The 25,988-nt window shown below is 39.7% G+C and overlaps 1 protein-coding gene across 1 annotated transcript in view; it reads left to right on the top strand.

The window, feature by feature from the left end:
* LOC139311000 (tumor necrosis factor receptor superfamily member 1A-like) overlaps window positions 1-25,988 on the top strand; it is a 70,526-nt gene continuing 44,538 nt past the window's right edge. Inside the window, exons 1-2 of the mRNA XM_070935313.1 lie at window positions 1-99; window positions 12,672-12,873. Coding sequence (XP_070791414.1) covers window positions 61-99; window positions 12,672-12,873 — 241 coding nt within the window. The 5' untranslated portion in view covers window positions 1-60. The remainder of the gene's footprint in view (window positions 100-12,671; window positions 12,874-25,988) is intronic.

The following is a 25,988-nucleotide window of genomic DNA, read 5'->3' as shown; positions in this document are numbered from 1 at the left end:
GCCAAAGGTCACGCAGCCAGGGGCCCACTCTGCAAATGTAAGGGGCAAGCTGGCCAAACTATGATCCCACTGGGGTTCTTTCAAGTTTTAGTAATTCTGGTAAGTGGAAATTTAAGGAAAATGGCTGAAGGAGAAAGTGAAACTCGGGGGGAATATGATCATAAAGGCCAAAGGAGAACGCCAGTTGCTACTATATTTGATTTTTAATTATTTTGTATTTGTTAATTGGGTGGTTTCTGTGGGCCAGGCATAATATAGGAGATAATACTGATGTTAGATCATTCAATTTTGTCCTTGTTTGTCTTTCTCTGTTGATTGATTCTTCTTCCCTTGAAGATTTGGCAGCAATCTTCATAAAACTTTGCCTCCGGAAAAAATTATTTTAGTGTATGGACCTCTTTTAGTTGGTGAGGTATTTTTGATGAGTATAGAGGATTTTTATTTGCTTGGATAATGTGTTTTCATTCTTTAATTTATGTTAATATATTACTTCAAGGAGGTGACTGTGTTAGAGATAAATGAGAATGATTTTTAGCCCTTTCATTACTATTAACAACTCCATTAACATCCAGGAGATATTCAAAATAGGACAGAGTAGCTGTGAATGTTCACTTCCAAACAGGGAACACTTTCCAAAAAATCAAATTAAATCAGTCACACAAATAAATGGAGAATGGTTAAAAAAATGTTCCATAGAAATCATGTTTTGTTGTTCATCCAGAGGGAAAAAAAGCATTTCATTTTTTTAAAAGAACCCAAAATATAGATTTGCAGTTGCTAGCCAGCTAAATTTAGGAATAAAGGAGCTTATTACATTAAGACATAAAAGCATTAACACATTAATAGCAGCAGCCCATACTCTGGAAAACTGCCCATTAACTTTCCACAGTACATATTTCTTAAACTGTCTGCAATTGTGGACCTATTGTATACTCTTGATTAAAAATTGGTACACTCCTATATCCACAGTGAGGGAGGAAGGGGATACCTGCCTAGGCAGCCTGATCAGCGAAATCAACACTGGTGATCAATGAGGTTACAGATGTCACAGCCAGATAGCACTTACATCCAAAATAAAGCATTTGAAAGGTTTTCATTAGAAATGTATGAATGCATATATAATACTTAATGCTTCCCTTAAGAATCAGCAGTTTGATATCATTGAAAGGTTTAAAATCCAGACTAATGTAATGTGGTAGTATGCTTCCATATTGTTTTACAAAATGTATACAAAATGTTTGTGTTTTTAATAATACTCTATAGGATTTAACAACAGAGATATCAGGGGAAAAGTGAATTTACATATGTGCAAATATAAAAAGGAAGATTTTTTGTTATGAAAGTATGATGCAAATTTCATTATCCTGACATCACTGTGGTTAGAAATGGACACTTAATTTAATAAAGCTCATGTTCTTTACCTGGTTTTAGTATATTGTAATTGATATTTTAGTTGTCTCCATGATCCTGAATTTCTTCACCAACTAGACAAAGTATGTGGAGAATTAAAATATATTTGTTTTTAATAACATTCTGCTTTGTATCCATTCTGTTATAATGATTTGCTTTACTGTACTACATTCACCAGTTTGATGTAGTGATTGAGATGCTGGCCTAGAAATCAGGAACTGTGAGTTCTAGTCCTACCTTAGACATGAAATCCAACTGGATGACTTTGAGCCAGTCACTTTTTCTCAGCTCCACCCACCTCATAGGGTTGTTGTTGTGAAAATATAAGTAGGAAGAGTATTAGGTATGTTCTCCACCTTGAGTTAGTTATAAAAATAAAAGGGGGGGGAATAAAATAAATAATAAATGTATCTCCTATTTGGTGGCATGTGGGTAGCAATACATTGGGTTTCAAGGCAGACCCTAGTTTAGAGATTCTGAGAAAAATATGAGAAAAAAATCTAAGATAAAGCTTGTTGCAAACATGAGACTGAGAAGAATCTAGTAAATAATTTTCTCTGTTGACTTCAGATTAAGGTTCCAACTAATTAGAAACAGCAAACATAGGTGAACCCAGGACCTGATTTAAAGGTTGAGTGTGGTGGTGTGCAAGATTAATATAGTTCAGTGATTTAGAGTGTCATCTGAACACTTTTTTTACTATTTTGTATGAATCAAGCCCATTGACTTATTCAACAAATTATGGTTTGAATTTTATTTATTTTATTTTTATTTTATTTAATTTGATTTATATGCCGCCCTTCTCTGGAGACTCAGGGCGGCTTACAATGCGCTAAGCAATAGCCTTCATTCTTTTGTATATTTATACAAAGTCAGTTTATTGCCCCCACAAACTGGGTCCTCAATTTACCTACCTTAGAAAGGATGGAAGGCTGAATAGGTATCTATTTCTTAGCATGAATTATAACCCAGTTATAATTTCTAAGTAAATATGGAACTGAAAGGAACAGAACAGAGTAGAATAGAATGAGCTGCAAGGGACCTTGGAGGTCTTCTAGTCCAGCCCCTGCTCAAGGAGGAGAACCTATACTATTTCAGATAAGGGACTGTCTAGAGCGGGGTGTCAAACTCACAGCCCGTGGGCCAGGTGCATCATGTGCTGGCCATACCCACCACTGGTTTAGTGAAGGGAAAAGTTGTGATATGTCACGTGATGATGACGTGACAACATGAGTTTGACACCCTAGAGATTCTTCTTAAAAACATCCAGTGGTGGAGTGCCCACGATTTCTGGAGGCAAGCTGTTCCACTGGTTAATTGTCCTCATTGTTAGGAAGTTTCTCCTTAATTCCAGGTTGCTTCTCTCTTTGATTAGTTTCCAATCATTGTTTCTTATCCTGCCCTCCAGTGCTTTGGTGAATAATTTCTTTGTGGCAGCCCCTCAAGTACTGGAATACTGCTATCATGTCACCCCTAATTCTTCTTTTCTTTAGATTAGCCAAACCCAAATTCTGCAGCCGTTCTTCATATGTTTTAGTCTCCAGGCCTTTGATCATCTTAGTTGCTCTTCTCTGAACTTTTTCCAAAGTCTCAACATCTTTTTTGTAGTGTGGTGACCAGTGGTGGGTTCCTCCCGGTTTGGTCCGGTTCGGCCGAGCCGGTAGCGGTGACGATATGACGTCACCGAACCGATTCTCCCACCCCCGCCCTCCCCCCCACCCACGTTATTCTTACCTTTTATTTGGTCCCACCCCCATCTATTGCTGCCTCCTGAGTCCCAGCTGATGACTAGAGGGAAAAAAACTGTTTAAACTCTTGTCGCGGGGCTTCAAAGGGCTGTCCTACAGCTGATCAGTGTTAAAAGCAAACAAATGAGTCGAGTCGTAAGTGCGAGGACTGGTCGTAAGTGCGAGAACCTTCCAGAAATGACTCTGACCAGCTAGCCACGCCCACCTAGTCACATGACCTCCAAACCACACCCACAAAATAAGCCACGCCCACAGAGCCGGTAGTAAAAAATTTAGAACCCACCCGTGGTGGTGGTGACCAAAATTGATTGCAGTATTCCAGGTGTGGTCTTACTAGGATTTTATAAAGTGGTACGAATACTTCACATGATCTTGATTTTATGCCTCTGTTTATGCAACCCAGGATTGTATTAGCTTTTTTGGCTACTGTTGCACACTGCTGGCTCATATTCAAGTGATCATCCACTAAGATTCCAAGGTCCCTCTCACTGTTACTGTTTTTGAGCCACGTCTCATCTAATCTGTACTTACACCTTTGATTTTTCCTGCCTAAATATCCATCCTGTTAGATAGGGCCCATTATTCAAGGTTGTCAAAAATTTTTTTGAACTTGAACTTCTCTTCTGGGGGGTTGGCTATTCCTGCCAGTTTAGTGTCATCTGCAGATTTGATGAATTCCCCTTCTATTCACTCATCTAAGTCATTTATGAAGATATTGAAGAGTACTGGGTGAAAACAGAGCCTTGTGGTACCCCACTACTTACTTCTCTCCATGTGGATTTAGTACCATTAAGGATTACTTGTTGAGTACGGTTTGTCAGCCCCCTACAAATCCATCTGGTGGTTATGTTGTCTATTCCACATTTTTCTAGCTTACCAAGAAGTCGGTTGTGGTCTACTTTGTCAAATGCCTTACTGAAATTTAAGTATACTATGTCCACAGCATTTCGCTGGTCTAGTTATTTAGTGACTTTATTAAAGAATGAGATATGATTGGTTTGGCACAGAGTTTGATGCCGGTTCAGACCAGTTTGCCCAAACCGGTGGTTTCGATTCTGCGCGGTTCGGAGAACTGACAAATCGGACTACTGGCTGGCTGTGCCTCCACCCATTTTTCGGGTCATTTTTCTGGCCAAAATCGGCCTGAAAACAGCCTGAAAAACGCCCCAAAACAGGCCGTTCTCAGTCCATCTTTCCGGCCAAAATTGGCCTAAAAACATACTGAAAATGGCCCAAAAAATGTCCAAAACCAGGCCATTTTTAGGCCATTTTTCTGGCTAAAATTGGCCCAAAAATCAGTCTGAAAATGGCCCAAGAAAGCTGGCTGCAAGAGGAAGAGAAGCCAGGTGAGCCAGACCCAGATGTGTCCCGAATCCCCTTATCCCAGCAGCAGCAACCTCACACTCTTCCCCTCTCTGCTAGCCCCCTTCTTCACACAGGATCGCTCAGCAACGGAAACGGAACGGGAGAAGGGGATAGTGTTTCTATGTGCTCCAGATTCTGTGTGGCACCCTCCCCTCAATGCTAGTGGCCACCGCTGCCCCGTTTTCCCTCTCTGTCTCTGCTGTTGGGTGATCCCAGGGGTGAAATGCTCCCAGTTCGGACAGGCTCGGGCGAGTAGGTAGGGATGGCGGCAGGCAGTTCGGAGAACCGGTAGCAAAAATCCCTGCCCCTGCCCCCCATGCCCAGCTGAGCCCCACGATCATCAGAGCCTTTTTTTCCTTTTAAATGGCTTTGACCAGCCAAGCTCTGACATCCCAGCTGAGTTGCCTGCTAATCAGGCAACTCAGCTTGGATCGCCAGAGCCATGTAAAAGAAAAAAAGTTTCTTTTTTTCTCCCCCCCCTTCTCCCAACCTCCAGCTTGCTTACCTTAGCTGCTGATCGCATGACAATCGCAATCCATGCATCAGCAAGCAACTGAATCTCCCTGCCTGCAATCAAGCTCATCGGTGAGCAGCTCTTTCTGCCTTCCTACCTAGACTTGTGGACTTCAACTCTGGGAGTTGAAGTCCACAAGTCTTAAAGTTGCCAAGGTTGGAGATCCCTGTTCTATTGGGTAAGTTTTTTTCCCCTTTGGGAGCTTTAAAAATATAGTTAATTGGGGGTTTTTTTAGTTGTTCTTTTTTTAGACCTAGCCATTTAAAGTTTAGGAAGTTTTAAATTTAGCTGCTTTTATATAAAAATAAAAATAAATTAAAATAAAATAATATTTGTGCAGCTTTCTGAGATTTAGTGTGTTTCTGTAGTGTTTCACTCTAACTACACAAACACACAAAATCTCACAAAGCTGTATATGGAATTTTGTGTGTGTAAAGTGTGAAAGTTGTTTTTTTGGGCTTTTTGTGGCTGTGTAAGGTTCCTGCTTGTTGCAGGGGCCATTTTGGGTCTAGCACAGCTGCTTTTATATTGTGGGTGAGCCAGTTGTGTTGTGTTGTGTTTTGTAGGTTAAAAAAGGGCAAAGAAGTGACATTGACTTGGCCATGCCCACCCAGTCGCCTTACCACCAAGCCCCGCCCACTAATTAAGCCACGCCCACAGAATCGGTAGCAAAAATATTTAGATTTCACCCCTAGGTGATCCCATGTGAAGAAGGGGGCTAGCAGAGAAGGGAGAGTGCGAGGTTGTTGCTTCTGGGATGAGGGGACTCGGGAAGCGTCTGGGTCCAGTTTACCCAGCTTCTCTTCTTTTCACAGCCATCTTTTCCAGTCTAGCTTAACGCACTCTCTCTCTCTCTCTCTCTCTCTCTCTCTCTCTCTCTCTCACACACACACACACACACACACACAAAGGTTGGATCCTTCTTTCCTCCTGCTCCCCCCCCCACCAGAGACCCCTGGATTCCTTCCCCAACAGGTACCACCCACAAGTGATGTAGAGTTGGCCACGCTCATTCAGTCACATGGAACCCCCAGCCATGATACCCAGCCACGCCCACCCAGCCAGTCATTAGGGTAAGGTGACCAGACGTCCCGCTTTTGGCGGGACAGTCCCGATTTTTAGCAATTTGTCACGCGTCCCGCAGTGTTTTAAAAAAGTCCCAATTTTTCATTCTGCCTCCTGAGTCTCGGCTGCCTCCTGAGTCCCAGCTGATGGCTAGAGGGAAAAAAACTGTTTAAACTCTTGCGGTGGGGCTTCAAAGGGCCGACCTACAGCTGATCAGTGTTAAAAGAAAACAAATGAGTAGACCGATGCCTGCAAAAATAGAAAAAACAGCCCCTTACAGCTTCCGCATAGGTTAATTAGCTGCAAAGAGTTCCTGGAGCAGATTTTTTTCCCCCCTAGCTATGCTGAAAAAGCGAAAGCGAAAGTTAAGCTGCAACGTGACAAAATGAGGAAGAGATATTTCTTTTTCTTTTTCCTCACCAAAAAAGGTAGGTGCAAAACTGCAAACAATGGGAAATTTAGGGCAAAAGAGGAGAGTTCAAGATTTTAAAACAAAAAAGAAAAAAAGCTCTATTTAACTAGGGAATTGTAATAATTGAGATACTATTAATAATTGTATATTGTGTTGAAAGCAGAAATGGTTAAGTTGTGGTTTGGAGGAATATATGGGAGAAATTATTTGGTTTATTATTATTGGTAAATATAATTGATTTGTAAGAAATTGGATTGCATGGAAATAATTGGAATATTCATGTTCATATTGATTAATATACAAAAATATAGTTATATAACTAATTGATTTATATTAAAATGTTGAATTTGTATTAAACAACTGTATTACATAATTACATAATTAACCAATGTGAGGATGGATATAAAAATAGATGACAATGGGAAGGGGTATAATATAGAATAGAAGGGAAAAATTGAATTTGATTAAGATAAGAGATGAGGATGAAGGGTAATATTGGTTTTTTACAAAAATAGATGAGGAATAAATATGGCAAAAAGGAAATATAGAAATTGTAAATTTAATTGAAATGACTAAACACTGTTTAAATTTGTGAACCAGCCAAATATTCTGTTCAAAGAAAATACATTGTATGTTTGTATGTGTGTTTCTAATTATTGCTATTTATTCATATTTGTTCTCTTTTATTCTTTAAAGTTTAACAATTCATTCTTTATCTTAATATTTGCTTGGGGTTGGCTTTCTTCCCTTTCATCTTTTTTATTGTACAGCAATCTTTCTCCTCAAACCTACCACCTCTCTCTTTTCTTTCCTTCTTACTTTCTCTTCCCCCCACCCTCTTCTTCTCCTCCCTACTTCCTCTTCCTTTCTCCTTCTCCTCCTCTCTTCCTCCCTCTCTTACCCTCACTCCTACTCTAATTTCCCTTCCCTTCCTTCATCCCTCTCTATTGCTGTATCCTTTTATGCATATGGACTACTCAGAGGGCTGAAAAAGTTATTTTTGACTGGTCCTCGCACTTTTGACCAGTCCTCGAACTTACGACTATCCTCACATTTTACGTTTTTTGCCCTATCTTATCATCATGGTGAAGAGAAGCAGTTGTGAAATGAGTGACATGGTTGTTAAGAATGCTGCACGGACATAAATGTGAGGATGGTCATAAGTGTGAGGACCAGTCAAAAGTGCGAGGACCTGTCAGAAATGACCTTTTTCAGCCCTCTGAGTAGTCCCTATACACATAGCCATGGCCACCCAGTCACATGACCAGCTAGCCACGCCCACCCAGTCACATGACCTCCAAGCCATGCCCACAAAATAAGCCACGCCTACAATGGTGTCCCTCTTTACCAATGTTAAAATCTGGTCACCTTACATTAGGGAAGAGAATCAGTTGTTAAAAAATTTGGAGCCCACCACTGGTTTGGCATGATCTGTTTTTAACAAACCCGTGCTGGCTACTAGTTATAACATTTTACTGACTAATGCTGAGAAATATTTAGAGGCAATTCTGACATTGTTGTGTTATTGTTGTCAAATTCCCTCTTTCTTAGCCTTGATACTGAGATTTGTTCAGAAACACAATTACAAAATATAAGTAGAAAAGCAATTGAAACGATGTCCTATATTGCTTTATATCTTTAAGTATCTCTATATGCTGCTTGAACTTTTTTAAAAACTGCATTGGAAGAGACCACTGTTCCTGGCCTCTTTAAATGGTGACCTCTGGCACATCCATTATGCTTTCGTTTCTACTTACTACAAAAAATGTTTGTGGGGTTCTATTTTCTTTCCCCCTCCCAATCAGAACATGATTATTGATTAATCGTCAGTAAGCACCTGGATGAGCAGAATTCCAGAAGTTTTTAGTAGGATCTTTAGTTTTAGGTCCATTGTTGGCAGAACTGAGTTCTTGACAGTTTTACCTCACATATTCCCTGTTTAGCATAAAGACACTTGACATGACCCAGATCCCATAGTATGAGGCTGGCAGGGAAGTTAGAAGTTAGGAAAAAAAGAACACAACTTATAGAAGCCTATCTTCCGTATTAATACTGTTACTAAGAATAGACAGAACAAATTGTTTATGTTGGCATATGAGAGCAAAGGTTTTTTTTTTTAATGAAGCTTTTAAGTTGCACAAGAATTTCCAAGCTGCTGTTAAGTCAGTAAAATATAAGAAACTTCCTGAAAGAGGAATATGTAGGCATCAGATGTTTTCTTTAGCTCATTAATTGTTAATTTTAATTAATTTAATAACTGTTAATTGCTCACTCAATCTCATATAATTGCTGCTACAATCTCAGCAGCTTAAAACACAGTTAAAAAGTTATTTGGCCAGAAAAAAATGAACAAGGTTTGGCAGTTAGAATTTTAACTTTTTAAAATAATTATTATTTCTTTTAAAATAATAACACAAATAGAAAAAAACAAAAAGAACAAAACACAAAGATACGTACATTATAAAAAACATCCTTTTCCCACGCTATATTATTTTATGGGGAAATTCAACATTAAAAATTGGGGAAAAGATGGTGATATGGAAAAATTGGATGAAAGCAGAAATATTGATTTGGTAGATAATGAGAATGAATTTTTAACATGTTGCACTGAGACAAATACCATATTCTATCTGTCTTCATTCTGTGTATCTCAGTGACTTCGGCTACAATATTTAACATTGTATGGAATAGAAGTGTTTTCTTCTGACTTGGTGCAATAGTCATAAGTGTGAAAAACAGTCATGTCACTTTTTTAAAGTGTCATTTTTTAAATTTTAAAGTTGTGATTTCAAACTGTGATTAAATTAATGGTTTTAAGTCTGTAACCTATATTATACCTTATATATTGAATTTATTTTTTTTCTGTTATATCTTTTTCACGTATTTTTAAGCACTAGTTTTTTATATATATATATATGTTTTCTCAGGTTTTCGCGGGTGTTTGTATGTAGGTCTTTGGTTATTCGGGTCTTCTCCCACGTAAAATTGGGAGAATTTTACGTGGGAGAAGACCCGAATAACCAAAGACCTACATATATATATATATATATATATATATATATATATATATATATATATATATATACATACATACATACATTATATATATATATATATATATATATATATATATATATATATATATATATATATATGCATATTCTTTCTAGCCAGGTTTTACCTACGTAAACTAGGTTGTTCTGCAGCTCTGGTAAACAACCTAGTTTACGTAGATAAAACCTGGCTAGAAAGAATATGCACATAAAAGCCTACGAAAAAGGAAAAAAGACATATATATATATATATATATTTATTTATTTATTTATTTATTTATTTATTTTCTTACTTCTTCGTAGGGTTTATGTGTGTTTTTCCTCTAGCCAGGTTTTCCCTACGTAACCAAGGTTTTTCTGCAGCCCTAGCTCAGTAGAATCACATCCACTCGATTCTGGGCTTTTTTCTTTTCTGGTAGCCAGCAAGTTCTTCCTGCTAGGTGGGAGGCTTATATAGATCTATTTCTAGCTTGTTTGCTTTCATCAGTAATCCACACCCACATCTTATGTATCCTCCCTGTAAAGGTATAGTATCTATTTTCTTACTTCTTCGTAGGGTTTATGTGTATTTTCCCTCTAGCCAGGTTTTCCCTACGTAACCAAGGTTTGATGAAAGCAAACGAGCTAGAAATAGATCTATATAAGTCTCCCACCTAGCAGGAAGAACTTGCTGGCTACCAGAAAAGAAAAATGTATGTATGTATGTATGTATGTATGTATGTATGTATGTATGTATGTCTTTGGTTATTCGGATTTTCTCCCGCGTAAAATTGGAGGTGTCTCGGCAACGTTTCGACGAAGTCTCATTCGTCATCTTCAAGTTGGTGTTTTCGGCTTCGTGCTTCTAGGAGCAATGTGTGTGATCGCAGCTGTTTCTTCCTTTTAACTGCCAGTGGGGGTGTGAACTGATTGGGTGGGAGCTTGGCTGTATTCTGATTGGGTGGAGGTGTGTTCTAATTGGGGGTTTGGCTGTGCTCTGATTGGATGGGGGGTTGGCTGTGCTCTGATTGGCGGGGTGTGTGTTCTGTTTAGGTGGGGGTTTGGTTGTGCTCGAGTTAGTTTGAGTAGCAGGGGGATTTGAGCTGGTGAGCTGTGTTGCTGTTGTTTGGCTTCGTGTTCATGGCCATGCCACCTCTTCATGGTGGGTGTCAGTTTGCTTCATGTATGGATTGGAGGGGTTTAAAGTGGCTAATGATGCAGCTGTGGTCTGGCTTCTGGTCCGTGGTCGTGCCTCATCATCAGTGTGGGTTTGAGTCTGCTTTCTGCGTGGATGTGTGGTGGTTACATCGTGTGTGGCTCTCGTGAGTGTGGGTCTGGTGTCATTCTTTGTGTTAGGGACTTGTTTGTCAATAAGGGCGGGTTTCCAAATGGCTGGTAGGCGGGAGGTATCATCTCGTTTATTCATGCTGTGTGGACGTTTTTCTATCTCGATGGCTTCTCTGATTATTCTGTTGTTAAAGTGTTCAGTTTTGGCAATAGTTCTGGTCTTTTTAAAGTCAATATCATGTCCTGTGGCTTTGAGGTGTTGGACCAGGGAAGAAGTTGGTTCCTCTTTTCTAACTGAGTTCTTGTGTTCTTCAATGCGTGCACTTATTCTTCTGTTGGTTTGTCCAATGTATGTGGTGGGGCAGGCGGTGCATGGGATTTCATATACTCCATGATTTTCTAACTCAATTTTGTCTTTGGGGTTTCTTAGGATGGTGGATATTTTTCGGTTTGTGCAGAATGCTGTCTTGATGTTGTGTTTGTGGAGGATCTTGCTGATTCTGTCTGTGGTGCCTTTTATGTATGGGAGGAGGGCTTTGCCGTTTTCTTGTTCTCTGTCTTGGATTTTAGTGGGGGTTTCTTTTTGGATTAGGTTGGTAATTTTATTTCTTTGGAATCCATTGGATGTTAGTACGTTAGTGAGAGTGTGTAGTTCGGTTTTTAGGTGTTGTTCATCAGCTAAGCGTTTTGTTCTGGAGATGAGTGTCTTGGCTACGGAGTTGATCTGTGCTGGGTGGTGGTGTGAGAGTGCGTACAGATAGCGGTTTGTGTGTGTTTTCTTCTGGTAGATGGTGTGTCCTAGGGAGCCATTGGCCCCCACCTAAACCGAACATACACCCAGCCAATCAGAGCACAGCCAACCCCCCATCCAATCAGAGCACAGCCAAACCCCCAACCAATCAGAACACACCTCCACCCAATCAGAATACAGCCAAGCTCCCACCCAATCAAAATCACATGACCATGACCATGAGGATGCCCCAGTGGCCATAAGTGTGAAAAATGGTTGTAAATCACTTTTTTCAGTGCAACTGTAACTTATCACTAAATGAATTGTAAATTGAGGACTACCTGTATCATGCTAAATTGTAATTTGGTTCTTTTACTTCGGGTTTAATATGTTGTGTGGACTAATTCAACAAAACTTGGTTTAAATCATGATTAATTATGAGCCACAGATGACTTTAATCTACATTATTGGATATGAACTGAAAACCCATATAAATAAAACAGATGAGGAAGTGTTTTTACAAAATTTATGATCCCAGTGTTCTTGCCTTGGTTCACACCAGACTTAATTGATTTGCCTATTCCTCCACAGATGATACTTTTGCAGCCTGGGGCACCATACAACCTGCAGGACAGTTGCCCATTTTGTTGTGTAGTGCTGATAAATTCTCTTTTTGTTACATTGTAATATTCTAATTGTAGAATATTAAGACAGATGTTATATTAATTAGAGGAGTGTTCTAGGTTTAACAGTCCATTTTTCCCCCAAATTGAATTTAATTTGTACTGGTCAGTCAGAATAGTTTATATGCTAATTGTTACAATGAAGTAACCAGATTTGCCTGTTGGAAAATGGAGAATAATGTGCAACTCAACAAAAACAAATAAAATGTACAGGATGGCTGCTTATTTTTTAATTGCCCTTTTTATAATCCTCCATCCCTTAACTGAATTATCAACAATCTGAATAATACTATTACTTTCACTTTGAGAATATATATTCTAGAATCCATTGCCTTAAAGAATATGTCTTTGTGGAGGGTCTAAATGATTAGGAGATCATCAGCCTTTGCTGAAAATTGCCTTACTTGTACTTCTATTCTTCACAGGTAAATCTAATCCTAATTCAGTTGAGAATTGGGGAGTCCTTGGCAATACCCCTCATTTCTGAGCCCAAGCGAATCCATGGTGTTTTAGCAGAGAAACATACTTTCATTCACTTGAACGGAAGAGAGAGGAGAGATGTTCAGTGCCAAGTTGGGCACTATCTTCATCCAAATGGAACTCATTGCTGTATTAAGTGCCACAAAGGTATTACTCTAATTTATATTTTATTCATGTGTTTGCATTTCAGTATTTTCAGGATTCTTATCCCTGAAAGATGTTATCTGGCATTTTTTTCTTTTAAACTTCAATTCACATGTATAATATTGGGGGGGAAATCTTTTGTAACAACTGACAGCTTTCCAGTGAAGAAGGAATAGTGGTATCCTTCTTATGTATGTATATCATATAAGAGAAAATGTTAAGTATTAATTATTAAGCTATACATGTATGACTGAGTTCACACATTATAGTACATTTAAGTATAGCATAGTTATTTGGTTAAAACAATGGAAAAAGTGACAACCTGTCCTATGTGGTTTGTAAGCAGTGTTTTATGACTTAATGTAATGTATGAACTATTAATTTTGTGGTTTATTCAACAAAACATTATTAAAATTTTTATTTTGTACAATTGCATCTTTGGACACGCTATGAGTTTGTGCTAGTATACTATATATTGAGGGGATGGGGGCAAAAGTGTGTTAGCTTGTACAGAGTAGCACAAACTTCCTCAGGGTAAACTTGGGGTATGTTTATGCTTATGACATTGCTACCCCAAATATGCCAAAACTGACAGGTTACTTTAAATGAGGAATGCTGTATTTGCCATGGTATGACTAACCTACAAGTTCTCTGTCTTATTCATAAGTATTATGTGAAAATATCCATTCTAGTAGGTAAGACCATTTCATTTTGAATTGAAAAGGGATCTTAATAGGTGCATGAAAAAATGCTAGATCTGTGGGGAAGAATCGGTATAGTGGGCCTGAATATTGCATTAAGATTGATACAAATCTGAAAGCACTGCCTGTTGCTTGCATTTAATTCTTTTATCCACATTTGAACATTAATATATTAAACTTTTATAGAAGGAAGAAACATCAAGGACATTGCTGTCCAAGTTATAGCTCTTATATGGCTGCTTTAGTTTTCCCAATTATAAAGAATATCATTCTCAATGACATTTGAGCATACATTTTTAACTTCAATTATGCATTGGAATGAAACTGATTCCATTGGATTGGGCTCAACTTAAAAGTTCTTATTTAGCATGTTTGAGCTCCTGGCAAGTTCTTGGCCCTAACAATAGTTGGTATATAATCAATTTTCCAGCTTTATTGAGCAGAATATTAAAATTGTTTATAATTCTTATAAGAAAATAATGCTTTGAAGTAATTTTTATTTTAAATTGGCTAATAAGGCTTTTAAAAACAAGCAAAAAAGGAATTCTTACTCTTAATCACTTAATAAGTGACAATACTTCTGAAGAATTGGATGGATCAGTTGACTTCTAAATTGAATAAATAAATACATTTTATAAATGCTGAATAATAATATATCCACTTTGGTATGTCCACCATTTGGCCACAATGGTTTCTAAACCCCAGAGGTACAGTGTGTTTGTGAAAGAATTCACTGAGAACTTAAACCATAATTTATTAGTATTATACATTTTAAAAATGTACAAAAATAATTTTGGACACTATACTAGAAATTTGGTATAATGAATTGGAATATCTTGCATTGCTCGGTGTTTAACTTCAACAATATATTGGAAGAAAAATAATATCATTTGCTTTTTAAAGATTTTAAGAATTGTAAGAAACATTTAATAGGATTTATAAATTTAGCCAAGTTTTTTCAGATTTATTGGGCCCTTCTGAAAATGTATAAAAAAGGTTATTGATATTCATCTCAATCTTTTTAAATTGGCTTTATAGTGAAGGAATGCCCATGTTGGATTCAACATTGTCTAAGAAATTGAATAGTAACGATTTGTATTAATATAAAACCAAATCTCTGAAACTATAGAATAACAGTGGAATTTAGAAATTTGAATGTTTGTGTTATTTCTTTTTTCTTTTGTTTTTAGTTCTTTTATTCTTTTTCAATTTCTTTTTTTCCTTTTTAAGCTTTTGGTTATTTTATCAAAGTTATACTTTGTGTGTCTGTGTACCTGTCTGTTTGTGTTGTGAAAAAAACTACAGTGCTTTAAAATTCAACAAAAATATTTTCTAAAATGAAACAATAAGCAGGAAAGATTTAATAAACCTAAATAAAGATGGTCTGAACTTATAGTGTGAAGCATACATACAGGGGAGTGAAAGTATAGACTTAATTGAGGGTATCTTTCCCGCCGCCATGAAAGAGGCGGTTGTGAAGCCCCTCCTCAAGAAGCCTTCCCTGGGTCCGGCTATATTATCAAATTATTGTCCAGTCTCCAATCTTCGCTTTGTTGCGAAGGTTGTTGAGAGTGCGGTGGCGCGACAACTACCCCGATACCTGGATGAAGTTGTCTATCTGGATCCGTTCCAGTCGGGCTTCAGGTCACGATACAGCACAGAAACGGCATTGGTCGCGTTGGTTGATGATCTCTGGAGGGCTCGGGACAGGTTGCTCCTCTATCCTGGTCCTATTAGATCTCTCAGCAACCTTTGATACCATTGACCATGGTATCTTGCTGCACCGGCTGGAGGGGTTAGGAATAGGGGGCACCGTGCTTCGGTGGTTCTCCTCCTTCCTCTTTGACCGTTCGCAGTTTGTGTTGGCAGTGGGGCAGAGGTCGACCTCGAGGCACTTTATTTGTGGGGTGCCGCAAGGGTCAGTCCTCTCACCCCTTCTGTTCAATATTTATGTAAAACCGCTAGGCGAGATCATCCGTGGTTTCGGGGTGAGTGTTCATCAGTATGCTGATGACACACAGCTATACATCTCCACCCCAGACCACCCCAATGATGCCCTTGCTGTGATGTCCCGTTGCCTGGAGGCCGTGCGGATCTGGATGGGGAGAAACAAGCTCAGACTCAACCCCTGCAAGACTGAGTGGCTGTGGCTTCCGCCGTCCCGGTATAGTCAGCTGGTACCATCACTGACAATAGGGGATGAGATCTTGCTTCCCACAGAGAGGGCCCGCACCTTGGGTGTCCTCCTGGATTCACGGCTATCTTTAGAAGATCATTTGATGGCCGTGGCCAGGGGTGCCTTTTATCAGGTTCGCCTGATCCGCCAGTTGTGTCCCTTTCTGGATCGGGACGCCTTGCGCATGGTCATTCATGCCCTAGTCACCTCCCGTATGGACTACTGTAATGCTCTACATGGGGCTCCCCTTGAAAAGCACCCGGAGGCTCCAACTGGTCCAGAATGTAGCTGCGTGGGTGATTATGGGCACAGCTCATTGCGTCCATGTAACACCTCTCCTACCCGAGCTGCACTGGCTCCCGGTGGTCTTCCGGGTGCGATTCAAGGTATTAGTTATCACCTTTAAAGCGCTCCATGGCTTAGGACCTGGATACCTACGATACTGTCTTTTGCCACCAATAGCCTCCCACCGACCAGTTCGTTCTCACAGGGAGGGACTACTCAGGGTACCGTCAGTCAAATTATGCCGACTGGCAACTCCCAGGGGGAGGGCCTTCTCTGTGAGGGCTCCAACCCTCTGTGAGGGCTCCAGCCCCCTGAGATACGAAATATCCTGATCTCCGTGCTTTCCGCCGTGCCCTCAAAACCCTGATGTTCCAACAGGCGGGGCTAAACATATGAACATGTGAATGTTTTTAAAATGTTATCTAATTTTAGGTTCTATTTAATTGGGTCAAACTATGTTATAATAATAATTTTAATTAGCAATTTTATGATGTTTGTGTATCTATATTTTTCTTGACTGTACACCGCCTTGAGTCCTACGGGAGAAAGGCGGTATAGAAATAAAATAAAATAAAATAAAATAAATAAATAAATAAATAAATAAATAAATAAATAAATAAATAAGAATGTAAAGGCTAAAATTTCAAGAGCCTTGGTGGCGCAGCAGACTAAAGCACTGTTAAGATAACACCAGCTGCCTGCAATTATTGCAAGTTCAAATCTCACCAGGCTCAAGGTTGACTTAGCCTTCCATCCTTTCAAAGGTAGGTAAAATGAGGACCTGGATTGTGGGGGCAATAAGATGACTTTATATAAATATACAAAAGTATGAAGGCTATTGCTTAACGCATTGTAAGCCGCCCTGAGTGTCCGGAAAAGGGCAACATATAAATCAAACCAATAAATAAATAAATAAATAAATAAATAAATAAATAAATAAATGTCAGGAAACATGAATTGGTTTCATATTATAGGTTGTTAGTGTGTATGGAAGGAGGAATTCATAAATATGTTACATTTCAATAAATGGCAGTAATGAAAGAGCCAGAATGAATTTTGGGGGAAATTGTGCAACATTTTAAATGAATGTTAGAAAAAAAGGGGTTTCTGGTTGTTGTTAGGTGGGACAGGAATAGGTATAAAGAGAACAAAGAAAAGAAAACCAGGCTATTGAAAATACTAGAATGAATGTGAATAGTGACTGTTGACTTATGCTTAGAAAAAGCATAATCATTTTGGAATATTTTTTTAAGTGTACATACATATTATATGGAAGAAAAATGAATATAACTCTAGCAGGAATTGACAAATCTAAAAGAAATAATAAGTCTAAAAACACAAAAAAGAGATGAGAGATTCTGAATGCAGGACTGATCATTATTTACTTATGTCAGGAGTGGATCTTGTGGGAAAAAATAGAAGTAGAGCAACTGCAGAAAAAAAAATTCTGTAGGAAAAAGCATAAGAAGACAGATTAATCTAACAGAATGAATGGAAATGAAATGTTAAAGAATCAGGACTTGAATACTGCTTAGAAAAGACAAAAATGAAGTGCCACAGAAGTGTTAGTTCAGTGGAAAAAAGTGACAGAATGCTTGAGGCGGAGGATTGCTATAAAAACAAGTATGAAAGATACAGGTAGTTCTTGATTTATGACCACAATTCAGCCTAACAGTTCTGTTGCTAGGTAAGACAATTGTTAAGTGACTTTTGCCCCAGTTTACTAACTTTCTTGCCACATTGTTAAGTGAATCACTGTAGTTGTTAAATTAGTAATATGGTTGTTAAATGAAAATGGCTTCCCCATTGACATTGCTTGTCATAAGGTCATAAAAGGTGATCACAAGACCTCGGGACACTGTAACCATCATAAATATGAGCTAGTTGCCAAGTGTCTAAATTTTGATTCCATGATAATGCAATGGTCATAAGCATGAAAAACGATCATGTCACTTTTTTCAGTGTTGTTGTAACTTCAAATGGTCACTAAATAAATGGTTCTAAGTCGAGGATTACCTAAATAATTATTATGCAGAGGAAAAATAATAGCAAAGAATGCAATTAAAGACAGCAAAAAATTATTGAGATTAAAGGAGGATGAGAAAATGTAGAATAGTTTTGATAAAAATAAAAATGGTTTTGATAGTGAGTGAAAATGTGGAGAGTCACAGAAACAACTTTGGAGAAATCATGTGGTGACATACAAAAAAACGTTTTAATGCTGAGCAATGTAGAAAATATTAAAAAGAAACTGAAACTGATTCATCCTTAGTTCTCTCTCTTAGCCTTACGATGGAGAGAAAGGGGAAAACACAGTGAGGCTTTCAAGTATATGTGACTTTAGCCAATATTTGTATAGTAGAATACTACCATTCTTGTGCAGTTTGTTTCCTGATTCAGTCTACCTCAAATAATTGACAGTAAAGTGCCTTAAAAGGAGCATCCAAAAGAAAATAAAAATAAAACTGTCCAATTAGTGAGCCCAAAACAAGAAAACCCTCTTGGGAGATTTGAATTCCCAAAATTAAAACTTTATCAGAGACACCATTCTGGTACTGAAGAAACAAAACCAGTTCTGGTTTTCCCGTGCAAATGCTTGCCTAGTTCAGGGGTCTGCAACCTTGAACACTCAAAGAGCCATTTGTACCCATTTCCCACAGAAAAGAAAACACCAAGAGCTACAAAATCTGGGTGGGCATGGTCAACTCGATGTCACTCACTCCCACTTAGTCACATGACCCCCCTAGCCATGCCTACCCAGCCAGTCATTAGGGCAGAGAACCGGTTGTTAAAAAACACCGGGAGCCACAAAACCCTTTTGACATCTCTCTCTCCCTCTTCCCCCCCTCCGTATTTCTCTCTGTGTGTCTCTCTATGTCTCTCTTCCCCTCTCTCCTTCTCTATCTCCTCCCTCTCTCCCCTCTCTCTCCCACTCTCTCTGTATCTCTCCCTCTCTGTGTCTCTTCTCTCTCCCCACTCTCTCTGTATCTCTCTCTCCCTCTCTCCCCCTCTCTGTATCTCTCTCTGTATCTCTCTCCCTATGTCTCTCTCCCCCCCCTCCCCCTCTCTGTATCTCTCTCTCTGTGTCTCTCTATGTCTCTCTCTCCTTCTCTCTTCCCTCTCCCTCTCTATCTCCCCCCTCTCTATCACTCCCTCTCTGTGTCTCTCTCTCTATGTCTGTCTCTCTTTTCCCCTCTCTCCCTCTCTATCTCCTCCTCTGTCTCCCCTCTTTCTCTGTGTCTCTCTATCTCTCCCTCCCCCTCTCTTCCCCCTCTCTGAATCTGATATGAGGTGTCAGGCATGCCATGAGGCACTCTCGTAGTGCCTTAGCAGCACAGTGAACTTTAGCACACTTCACAATGGGAGAGATGGGGTCCCCTCCTCCTCCTGGAGCCCATTACGACCCGGAGCCATAATGCGACCCTGCCCCACTTGCCCCTAGCAACAGGATGCGGCTTACAGCTCCGAGCCCGAAGCATTGGGAGGTGAGGGCTGCCTTGAGAGCAAAGGTGGCACGAAGGCAAGTACAGGGCCGCTTTGCTCCTGCACTAAGGCTCCGGCAACCCTCCTCCTCCTCCTCTCATGATCCCCTGGCCAGCTGTGGCAGAGCCGGGAGGGCACACACAAGCAGGGAGATCTTCCTCAAGCCAGCGCCTGGGCTCAGCCAAAGCGCAGTAAAGATGCACAGGGCAGGCGGGTTGACCAGCTGATGAGCGTCTTTTTTTTTTTTTTTTTTAATTTGATTTATATGCCGCCCTTCTCCGGAGACTCAGGGCGACTTACAATGCGTTAAGCAATAGCCTTCATTCTTTTGTATATTTTATACAAAGTCAGCTTATTGCCCCCACAAACTGGGTCCTCATTTCACCTACCTTAGAAAGGATGGAAGGCTGAGTCAACCTTGAGCCTTGGAGAGATTCGAACCAGCAGAAATTACAGGCAGCTGTGTTAATAACAGGGTGCACTAAACCCCTGTACTATCAAGGCTCTTTCTTTGGCAAGGACGCACTGGCTTTCTCCAAGCCTGATCCCCAGGGTGGGCGTGTGAGGTTCAGTGGGGCCAGCCCCCTTTCCTGCTGCCCTGAGCTTCTTAAAGCCGCGGCTGGGAACTGTGGGCCCATCCCCCTTTCCATCATCCCATCCTCCCGGATCCATTCCCACCCTCCAGCCCTCATTTTAGTGAGTCCGGTGTTGGTTGTGGCTGGGTTGGGCCAGTGTCTCGGGGTGGAGAGCAGGTTGTGTATCTCCCCAAGCGACTGAGGCATGCTCAGCACCAATGGCTGCAAGAAGCTCCAGCAAGAAATGAGGCACCGGAGAATCTGTCCTGGCCGCTTCTCCATCCCCCGCCGTCATCCTTACCTTCTCAGGTGAGGAGTGACTGGGAGGGAAAGGCAAGGGGTGGGGCTAACCAGTGGTGGGTTCAGCAGGGAGCCACAGCAGAAGGCCCAAAGAGCTGCAGGTTGCCAACACCCAGCCTAGTTAAACAATAGTTTCCCCTTCTCCCCATCCCTGGGTGATCACATTGTCCAATTATGAGGTGTCCTTTTGTTGTGGGAACAGTCCATCCCTTTCTCAAGCACCTGCAATGGTAACTTTGATGGCCTCCCTGCTCTCACGATCTCCACATACATTCGCCAGATTCCATTTCCCCCTTCCCTCCCCCACTTCATTGGCAAGTTGAAAAGCATTAAGGTTTGAAAGAAGCAAAGTGGTTCAATCTTGACATTCTGGCCCCCTGAAGGAAAAGAGCACCAGGAAAATATTAAACATAGATTAATTATTGTCATTTAGGTGGTCTTAGCTTTCACTAATCTTTTCAGTTGCTGAAGGTATTTTGTATGGAGCCTTTTTACTAACTTCTCTGTGCTAATATTGTGGGCACCTATCCACTCAGCATTAGCTAGGTATATCCCTTCCAGTGCACTAAGTATTGTAATTTCCCCTTAAAATACGTTGAGTTCAGTATCTTCTTCATCTCATAGTGTTTTCCTCCCACCCACCCGACACACACACCAACACAGGAGGCGCAGGCATCTCCTCAACTGGCCTTAACTTGAATCTTCGGAAGGGCTTCAATGAGCTACGGTGGAACACTGGGTGGACTTGTCTTTTAGGAAAATGTAATTCCACTGTAACTGGATTTATAATTTGAACAATTGGGAATGGACGTATGTACTTGAAACCCAATTTCTTACAAGGCTGGTTCAGCTTCAAGTATTTAGTACCTGTTTCTCCCAAAATAAGACATCCCCTGATAAGAAGCCCATTCAGGCTTTTGAGCGCATGGCAATAAGACCAAGCACGTATTTCAGGATTCAAAAAAATACAAGACAGGGTCTTATTTTTGAGGAAACACGGTAGACAGGGATACTTTCTCCCCAATCCTGAACTCCTTCTGGTTTGCTCTCTTCCAATCTGCCTGTTTTTTCGTAATCCACTGGTTTTATTCAGGGCTTTCTGCACATTTCTCCAAGCAGCTTTCAAGGTATCCATCCATTCAGCTATGGGGGATTCCCTCAAAAATTCTGGCTATGATACAAACTCAAATCTTGTGGTTATTTTAAAAGGGGTGAATCCATTGCTACTATGCACCAAATTATTATAAGAACTTCTGTGAAAGGTAGGAGCTCTGCCCAGTTGGTTTGCTGATAGTTTACATAGCAATGTAGGTATTACTCCACTGTTGTATTCGTTCGTGTCATGTATAAATGCCTCACTCATACTAGATGAAAACTATGTTATGGGATGACAAGGGTTAACTCATTCCTTCCTCCTAAGTGTATCATTCATAAGCCACTCCCTACCTTCAGTTCCGCCCCCTTGGTATAAAAGGTGGAGCACACCACTTCTCCTTGCTTCTTCTTACAACCATCCTGTGAATGAAGAATGACATCTGTAAATAAATTGTTTCTTGTTTAAATGATAAAGAAGCCTGTGTCCGTTATTGAGTCAGATCCTCGAATTATGGCAACAAAATGGTAGCAGAGGATGGTTTAATGACTCAATAAAAAACAGACATGCCAAAGAAAGAAAACTCCAGAAGCAAGAAAGAAAGACCCAACACCAGGGCACACACCAAAGAAATAGAAACAGATCAAGAAGTGATCAGCGAAGTTCCAATGAAAATGACTGAAGAACCCGAAAACCTCACTACAGACGACAAAGGGGTAATCGATGAATCGAGCGACCAAGAAGTAAGCGCGCCCGAAAGCAACACACTGAGATCAGAAATACTAAGGCTACTAAGGAACAAAAAAGACGACAAAAATCTCATCGCGAACCTCCAGGACATCATAAAAGATAGTGGAGCAGCGAGAGAAAACTACAACACACCAGAGTCAAAAGACCACGAACTGGTAAGCAATTTACCCATAAACGAAAATACAACCAAGGCAAAAGCTAGCGATCCCATGCAAAATTTCGAATGGCAGCCATCTTTGATTTGCCAGCCCGCCAAAATGACTGACCAAGAACCAATCAGAAAACAGAATTCAAAATGGCCGGCGCGAAAAATTCCCCACATCACAAAAAATATAAAAGATAAATCCTACTGGTCAGAAGAATCCGATTCAGACACCGAAGAAACCCCAACTGAACTTCAAATCGAAACAGCTATGAAAACGCTTTTTGCAGCTTTCGGCCCAAATCTAAAAATCTCAAAAGAATCACCAAAAATGCCAAAAAGGGCCAAACAAATGACAAAGAAAAAACTAGCCGTACATCCAAAGGAAGAAGGCACCAAAATAGACTCACAGACATCTCAACGTCGATTAAGATCAACTCCGATCCGACCGACAAGACCGCTAACGCCGGAGCCCAGGGGATCTTACAAATACTCACCCACACCGCAGACGTATCCGGGAGCCGAGGACCTCCACCATGGTGACATCGAGAAGAAAGGACAGGCTTCGCTTCACCACTGGACACCCAAAACTGAACCAGAAAGCGACTCTTCAGAAGAGGACCACTACGAGGGAGCTGCAGCGGCAAGACCCTTCCCCGACAGCTTCAGAAACAAAATGAGCTTCGCGCATGCGCAAATACATCTAGACGAACATAGAGACAATAAAGCACAGAAGGAACCGTTCAGACTGGTTGCAAGTATTCCTATACCTTTCTGCAATTACCAGCATATCCAGCACCATGGACAGCCACCAGCTATAAGTAATATACCTAACAACATTGGAAATCTACCTAATGATTTTCCCAAATTGAGAATAGACGGTGTTAATTTACTGGAATGGAGCCAGCAGCTTCAGGTTGTTTTTTTAAAAGAAAATTTATTGTTTTTCATTACTAACCCTCCTAAAAAACCATGGACACTAAAATTGGACTGCCTGCATCACAGAGCATTCTATTTACTAATCTCCAGTATTTCACCTGCCATTTATCATAGTATTAAGCATAATTTAACTGTTTCTGAAATAATTCAATGTATTTTTAAACTGTTTCATAGTGAAAGTGTAGCAACCACAACCAGAATATCTAAAAACTTTTTCTCAGCTAGGATTAAGCCAGGAACCACATATAAGTGAACATCTATTATCATTAAATGCCACCAGAGCAGAATTACACTTAAGGGGAGAAATTATATCTGACCAGACAATGAAAAGCGTTATTATTAATTCATTAGACTCATCATGGGAGAACTTCATATCGCATCTAGATACAATTAACTTAGGCTATCTATCTATTGAGAGTTTATCAAACAGGCTAATTGCTGAGGATAATTTGAGGAAAAATCGCTACAATACACACAGAGAACACAGGCACACCAAAAGGGTAGTATTCCAAGATAGGCACCAAGACACGATAGAGTGTTATAACTGTGGGTCCAAAAAACATTATAGGAGGACTGCCCCAAGCCCCCTAGAGAAAGACACAGACAAGATATAAGAAGTAGACATTATGATAGGCAATCATCAACTGACAGGTATAGACGCAGAGACTCTCCAAACTTTAGAGAATCAAGGGGGATCAGAGATAACTCAAGGGACAGAAAATCTGGGTCACTATATGGAATAGGAAAGCATACAAAACCCAAAAATCAAAACACAAAAGACAGTGCATGGCTCATTGATTCTGGAGCAACAACTCATACAACTCACGATAGAAAAATATTATCATCTTTCAATGAAGAGAAATTCTTAATTAAAGTAGCTAATCAAGACGAAGTTCAAGTTATTGGAAAGGGAAATGTAGAACTACCCGGATTAGGAAAAATAGAGGGGGTACTACTGGTACCAAAAATACCTCATAACATTCTCAGTGCAATCAAATTGAGCAGAGAATCAAACATAGACATAATATTCTCAGAAGGAAAGGTATCACTAGAGAGAAACAAGAGAAACATAGGTAATGTAACTATCAAAGGGGATCTACCATACTTAAGCATAGAAGAAAAATGGCTGCATAACATAAATTCAAATGTAGAATCAAACACTAACATAGAAATGGAAGAAGGTAGAGATAGTGACAATGACGAAAGTGAAACAGAACATGATGATGAAGTTGTGTTAGACAACAATACATACACAAACAGGAAACCCATAATAGGAAAGCCAATACACGATGAATGCGCACACATACTCCATAGAAAATTAGGACATGCTAGTTTTCCTGTAATACAAAAAATGAGTAACCATGCTGAAGGTGTCAAAATAAAAGACTGTAAAAATTACTTGGAATGTTCAGTATGTAAGTGTTCAAAATTAAAGACCAAACCCAGACCCAAAAAAGCAATACGATCAACTAACCATATTTTCAATTTAGTACACATGGATCTAGTTGGTCCATTAACACAATCAATTACATACAAAAAACGATTCTTCCTCACTATTGTAGACGACTTCAGTCGCTATGGTTTTGTCTACACATTAAGGCATAAGAATGAAGCCTTCCAAAAATTTAAAGAATTTCATAAACGTGTAGAGACACAACATCACATACAAATCAAACAAATTATGACAGATAGAGGGTCTGAATTCATGTCAAAAGAATTCTCTCATTGGCTTAAATCAAAAGGAATGTTACATTTTAGCTCTAGCCCCTTTTCGGCCTTTCAAAATGGCGTTGCAGAACGACGAAATTCCACGTTACAAACTATGATTAGATGCACATTAGAAGATGCAGAATTAGGCAAGCACTTCTGGTCAGAGGCCCTGGTATATTCCAACTATACACTCAACTGACTTTGGTCTAGTGTCATAAACAAAACACCATACGAATTGATGTATAATAAAAAAACCCAGATAGCACATCTGCATGTGTTTGGAGTTACTGCAGATGTGCATATACCAAAACAATTACGACGTAAAGGAGATAAGGTGTCCAGAAGACTTAGATTCATGGGCTATGAACCAGGTACAAAAGGATATAGGTTTATTGACAATAACAACAAATTTATAGTATCTAGGACCGCCGTATTTCACGAACAAACAAATTGGTCCAAAATACATCTCAATGAAATACATCCAATACCAGGACCCAACTTTAATCAACAAAGTAGAACAGAGAAGAAGGAACAAACATACAAAACACAGGAAGACACTACTAAGATATGGATGGGAAAACGCCCCAAAATTAAAATAGATTCTCTTACACGAAAAGAAGCAAAATACCTACATGATAGTAATGATAGATCAGGAAAACCAATTAGATGCAAGAGAAATCAAGTGCCCAAACAATTCGAAGATTATATAATGCACATACATAATGACCCAGTCACACCAAACACATATGAAGATGTATTAAAACTTCCACTAGAAGAAAGAACCAAATGGGAATTAGCCATGTCTAAAGAAATGGATAGTTTACAAGAGTTAAACGTATTTACTCCAGCCCCAGTACCAAAGGATAAAACAATCATAGGCACCAGATGGATCTTTAAAATTAAAAATTTGGAAGAGGGCAATACACTATATAAAGCATGATTAGTAGCTCAGGGATTTGCCCAA

The sequence above is a fragment of the Pituophis catenifer genome, unplaced genomic scaffold (assembly GCF_029215685.1).
Source record: "Pituophis catenifer annectens isolate HBS135680 unplaced genomic scaffold, rPitCat1.0.hap2 SCAF_2, whole genome shotgun sequence".
Classification (NCBI taxonomy): Eukaryota; Metazoa; Chordata; class Lepidosauria; order Squamata; family Colubridae; genus Pituophis; species Pituophis catenifer.
This window is presented reverse-complemented; position numbering and strand designations above follow the sequence as displayed.